This window comes from Sinocyclocheilus rhinocerous, unplaced genomic scaffold, assembly GCF_001515625.1.
Source record: "Sinocyclocheilus rhinocerous isolate Xijiao unplaced genomic scaffold, SAMN03320098_v1.1 scaffold299, whole genome shotgun sequence".
NCBI lineage: Eukaryota > Metazoa > Chordata > Actinopteri > Cypriniformes > Cyprinidae > Sinocyclocheilus > Sinocyclocheilus rhinocerous.
In genome coordinates this window covers 1,809,556-1,814,637 of record NW_015652998.1, presented here as the reverse complement: position 1 = coordinate 1,814,637, position 5,082 = coordinate 1,809,556, and the positions used below count along the sequence as shown (strand labels likewise).

The window sequence follows — 5,082 nt, the reverse complement described above, 5'->3', positions numbered from 1 at the left end:
TGTGTAAAAAAAAGCTTAAACCCCCCCCCCCCCAATATCAGTGACATTTCACACAGTAGAATCACATTCTAAAAGTGAAGAACTTGCTTAATATACAATTTGTGTTTATTTGGTGTAAAAAAAATCTATTTAAATTTCTATTTGAGTTCCACCAAATAGCTGGAGCCACTAGGGGTCCGTGTCTCGCTGAACAGCTGCATGATTAGAGCGGAAGTGGCCTTTTTCTTTCTAAAGGCGGGATCAGGAAGCAGCGCTGTGTGAGTTATTTTGGGCGCATTGAGACTGTGAACAGCACGGCGTTTGCGGATGAGGATTGAAATTTCTCCATGATAGTGTCCAGGTATGATATAAACTATGTTACTGCTGCACGTTAGCTTAAGAGTACTGTTCATACTGTTGTGTTTGCCACTTAGGTTATTATTATTTTTAAAATGAATAGAGAATGGCGTGTCAGCTGTCGTTGTGTGGCGCTGACCGCGAAGAAATGAGGCGGGACCTCAAAAACTCGTGTAAATTACCAAGACTTTACTCTTATCAACTGCATAATTTCATAACATTTTATTTATTAGCTATTATCTATCTGTTGCGTTTTTGATGGTTTTATTAATCCTATGTGTAGTTTTGACTTTTGCTTTCCCTGTAGTCTCGTAACTTACCTTCACTTTCCTTTCTCAGTGTTACAATATATATACGGTAATACATGAGGAAAGGAGAGGCAAATTGGCTGATTTTCAGGGAAGGCACATTTGCATTTTAGCAATAGCTGAAATTATATCTGGAGTTGAATAGGTGTTTTTTTATGCATTCCTTTTCGTTTGAATTATATGTGCAGTTAGTTTTCTGCTATTAAGAAATCAAACCTTTTAACATAAATGTTTTTGTCCTGTTTCTCTGCCTTAAGCCACTGAAGAAAGTCAACTTGATATCCCACAACCCTCTAATACAAATTAACAATGTCGTCAACATCACAAAAACACAAGGACTTTGTGGCAGAGCCCATGGGGGAGAAGTCTGTGATGGCACTTGCAGGAATCGGTGAAGTTCTTGGAAAGAGATTGGAAGAGAAGGGCTTTGACAAGGTATGATGTAAAAAGATGTTTCATATATACTCTGTAGTCATGAAACCGAAACCATTCATTTTTCTTTCTTTCACTTTTGTTTTTCTTCTTAAAGGCATATGTTGTTCTAGGACAGTTCTTGGTACTGAGGAAAGATGAAGAGTTGTTTCGGGAATGGTTGAAGGATACTTGTGGAGCCAACATTAAACAGCAAGGCGACTGTTATAGCTGTCTGAGAGAGTGGTGTGACTCTTTCCTGTAGTTGACTTTTTTTTGTTGTTGTTGTTGTATATTAATTTCCCTCCCACTTGTATGTGGAATACGTTTACCTCACTTTATCAATTTGACTTTTCGGACATCATTTTTGGATGTATTGATATTAATTCTTAGCATAGATTTATCGCACTAGAAGGTCTTTTAGATGGGTACACTTGTAATATAACTGCTCATTTTGTGTTGTTCAAACATCATTCACACTGGATCTTTAGTTTTGGGGGTGAGACACAAAATCATCCACGCATATGCAGTTCTGTTGCAGGCTGTACATGCACTAGTAGTCCAAATACACATTTGCCAAGAACAACACAAATAGTTCTACAAGTCTTTCCCCTTCTCTGTTTATGATGTTTGAAGGTTTTAACTGACTTATGTCCAAAATGTGCCACTTTTAAAGGTTTATGTGAACTTGAATATGTATTTCCCAAATGATCAGATGCATAATGGTATAATTTTGTTATATGGTTTTTATGCTCCCCAGCCACTAAATTGCCTTAATAAAAATCTGGATTTGTTTTAATTGTGCATGTGTACCTAAAGATGCGTGGTCTGATTCATTCTGCATAGTGTAGCCACTTAATTCACATCTTGATTGGCATTTGCTGCTGTCAGATGTTTAAAATGCTACATGAATGGTCTAAGAAACTCATAAATGTTCTTATGATTCTAACATTTTGAACCTTTTTGTGTTTTGGCATTTTAATTCTTTTTGAATAAATTATCCAAAAAGTAATAATTTATAGGGTGTGTGGCGAGTATGTGGAATGACACACAGTATTGCCAATCCAGCTCAACCTGTTGTTACACAAGCGGAATTACCTGTTTTGCTTTGGATTATTAAAAATCATGAACTTGCACTACTGTTCAAAAGTTTGCGGTGGTTACAATTTAGAATAACTTTTCTATTTTAAAATGTAAATTTTTTTTTTTCTGTGATAGTAAAGCTGAATTTTCAGTATTCGTTACTCCAGTCTTCAGTGTCTCATGATCCTTCAGAAATCATTCTAATATGTTGATTTGCTGCCTAAGAGAAACATTTATTATCAATATTGAAAACGGTTATGCTGCTTAATTTTGTAATAACGGTGATCCTAGAATGATGACTAGAAAGTTAAAAAGTGTATTTTATTTAAATTTTGATTTGAAATAGAAATCTTTTGTAACATAATAAATCTACTGTCGCTTATGATTTTTTTGTCCTTTCTGAATAAAAGTATTCATTTCCTCAACAACAACAAAAAAGAACAGTAGTGAATTATTTTTTTCTCCTAAATCTCAATAAGCGGTACATGTAAGTGTGTTGTGTTTAAAAGTTTTATTCATTCCTTCATTGGATTCTGTCTGCATTTAATCCGTTACTTGGGACCACAAGTTTTGACAGATATTCTGTTTACATTTTTTTCCAATAATTCATCTTTTAAGCTAATTTCCAACTCTTAGAGACTAGATACCTCTACCTCTTGTTTAAGTGGTCAGAAAAATTTAATTGGTTTTTGGACATTTAGGTTTAGGAGCGCTATGCACTGGTGGTATTTGTGTGTAGGTATTAGCAGTCTCACCTTCTCACAATGATCTAAACTTTAAAAGTTCTACCAGTTAATCAGAAATGTCTACCAGCGTACATAGCCACCTCAAACAAAACATTAAAAAAAAAATCTAAATATACATACAGAATTTGTATGTGAAGAACATAACGAATGTCTTGAATATAATACAATTTGAAATCATTGAAATATCCAGACCCGCACCTATTTCCTTTTGCTTGATTAAAAAACTGCTTGCATATGTGTGTATCAGTGTGTGATTTCATCTAATCAAATTGCATCAATCTTGATGTTATTTTGGTCCCCCCCCCAAAAAAAAACCCAGGAGAATAAAAATATCCTCACAAGCATGATTTTGACAATTTGGTGCTGTCAGTTGCTGAAATTTAGAAACCACTTTGCATTTATTAAAGCTTAATTTGGGATTTATTTTGCTGTGTCGTGTCTCGTTGAGTGTTGTGTTGTGTTGTGTGATGTGCGTACACAAATCATTATCATCTAAATGAGACTAATTCTGCCCTTCCGGTGTCCTGTTCAGAGCAGAGCACAGAAGAACTTTTTCTCCCTGAAAGGGTTTTCTGAAGTGGGCACGGGGGTGATGAGAGGGTCCTCACATACATGGGCATCACAGTAGGCCATCAAGTCCGCCGCTGCCTTGGACACCTAAGAATTCAGGTAGATTATCAGTGTCGAAAATTAAAAGCACTAAAACAGTTATTGATTCAAAGCTGATTGTCTTGTTCTTAAGGTAAGACACTGCAGGTGAATCAGGTAAAAAAAAATTTAATTAAAGTACATTAAGATAATTGCTTTGTATTACAAGTTTTCTGAAATGTTATGTTCCAATATGCAAATAAGGCATTATCTATTTAAATATGCACTAATTTGTATACATTTCTAGAAGAGAAATCTGAACACAAATTCTTGTTTCGTTTTGATGACATAAGAGAGTTTTTACAGAGAGGATTTTGGATCACTCCATAAATCAGAAAATGCTGTCAAAAGCCAGAAAGAAAAATCACCATATATTTAGGAATAAAGTAAATCAGGCGAACGTTGTATGAACAAACTCTTTTGTAAATACCTTCAGAATATGAATAAAAATAAAGTTTAGTAAGTGCTACTGAGATTTTTTTGCACATGAGAAAAAACTCATTTTGAGAAAACAGGCTTGCAACTGAAATCTATAGACACAAATAAATAAAGTGTAATAAAATGAACACTTAAATGGGTATTTTGAGGGTTTTCTTTCTACTAGTCTAAAATGAAGACAAGTGATGGATACAAAATAGCCTCAAAATAATCTCAAAATTGACCAGCACCTGAAAAACACTGGGTTTGCCTGTAGTGTCTTTATAAACTGCACCTTCATATCTTGGCTAAAACAGCATTTTAATTAAATAGAACTTTGTATGAGTGAAATGAAAGGTTGAGGTCAATGCTTAAAGACTGTTGAATGCTTCAAATTCTACTTGTAGGACACACTTTACCGGGGGGATTGTAGAATTAGGTCATACCTATTAACCTGATTCCAGATCTTTGATCACATCTTATACAAATGAGTCTGCTACGTACAGGCTGGTATAATAAGACGTATTTTTAGGCAGGCAGGATTACCACTGATCTGATTCCTGTTTGCCACATTTTCTGGTTATTTTGCATGGCAACCCTCACCTTGATTCGACAAAAACTGGCTTCAATCTTCAGCTGTTCCACCAGCTTCCTGGCCTGACCGACGCTCATGGTGCTGTTCACAGGGGTGTCTCCTTTCATCCTACCACATACACACACAAAATTACTCAGACATCAATGCAAAATCCCCTTGAAATACAAAAATGAATCTGCTCATCTTGATTAAGGAGTTCATAATCACAATCCAGCCAATAAAAGTATATTTGCGCTGCCCTACAAGAGGGTTTTTGCAGTGATGCAACAGAAGAACCATTTTTGGTTCCCAAAAGAACCTTTCAGTGAACAGTTCTTAAAAGAACCAATGTGAAGAACATTTTAATCATCTAAAGCAGCGTTTCCCAACCTTTTTTTAGTCGCGGCACCCTTTGGAACTTGTGGCACCCTACAAAATTAATTTTGTCACAATATTTGAATTTCTAACTTCGATATGATAATTTGAAAAGTATAGACATTCGGTACAACAGGGAAGAACTGCAGAATATAATGTCATACAGATATTTTTAATATTATTT

The 5,082-nt window shown here is 35.2% G+C and overlaps 2 protein-coding genes across 4 annotated transcripts in view; one reads left to right on the top strand and one right to left on the bottom strand.

Annotated features, from left to right (window-relative positions):
* Positions 1-161: 161 nt before the first annotated feature.
* Positions 162-2,004, top strand: banf1 (barrier to autointegration nuclear assembly factor 1). 3 transcript variants are annotated; one of them, XM_016521492.1, is made up of 4 exons: positions 162-340; positions 440-509; positions 902-1,079; positions 1,174-2,004. In XM_016521492.1, the coding sequence occupies exons 3-4, from the start codon at positions 954-956 to the stop codon at positions 1,318-1,320; spliced, it is 273 nt and encodes a 90-aa protein (XP_016376978.1). In that variant the 5' UTR covers positions 162-340; positions 440-509; positions 902-953; the 3' UTR covers positions 1,321-2,004. The 3 variants fall into 3 exon arrangements, with proteins under 3 accessions (XP_016376978.1, XP_016376979.1, XP_016376977.1); XM_016521493.1 differs by lacking the exon at positions 440-509 and having other exon boundaries at positions 911-1,079; XM_016521491.1 differs by lacking the exon at positions 440-509 and having other exon boundaries at positions 164-340.
* Positions 2,005-2,639: 635 nt separating this feature from the next.
* LOC107715302 (guanine nucleotide-binding protein G(I)/G(S)/G(O) subunit gamma-3-like) overlaps positions 2,640-5,082 on the bottom strand; it is an 8,177-nt gene continuing 5,734 nt past the window's right edge. Inside the window, exons 2-3 of the mRNA XM_016521377.1 lie at positions 4,553-4,652; positions 2,640-3,541 (exon numbers count right to left, since the gene is read on the bottom strand). Of these exons, the coding sequence (XP_016376863.1) occupies positions 3,413-3,541; positions 4,553-4,651 (228 nt within the window). The 5' untranslated portion in view covers position 4,652 and the 3' untranslated portion in view covers positions 2,640-3,412. The remainder of the gene's footprint in view (positions 3,542-4,552; positions 4,653-5,082) is intronic.

Excerpts from the sequence above, each read along its gene's own strand:
- banf1 (XM_016521493.1), top strand. The coding sequence starts at position 954 with ATGTCGTCAACATCACAAAAACACAAGGACTTTGTGGCAGAGCCCATG. Across the intron at positions 1,080-1,173 it reads AAGAGAAGGGCTTTGACAAG|GCATATGTTGTTCTAGGACA; the intron begins GTATGATGTAAA and ends TTCTTCTTAAAG.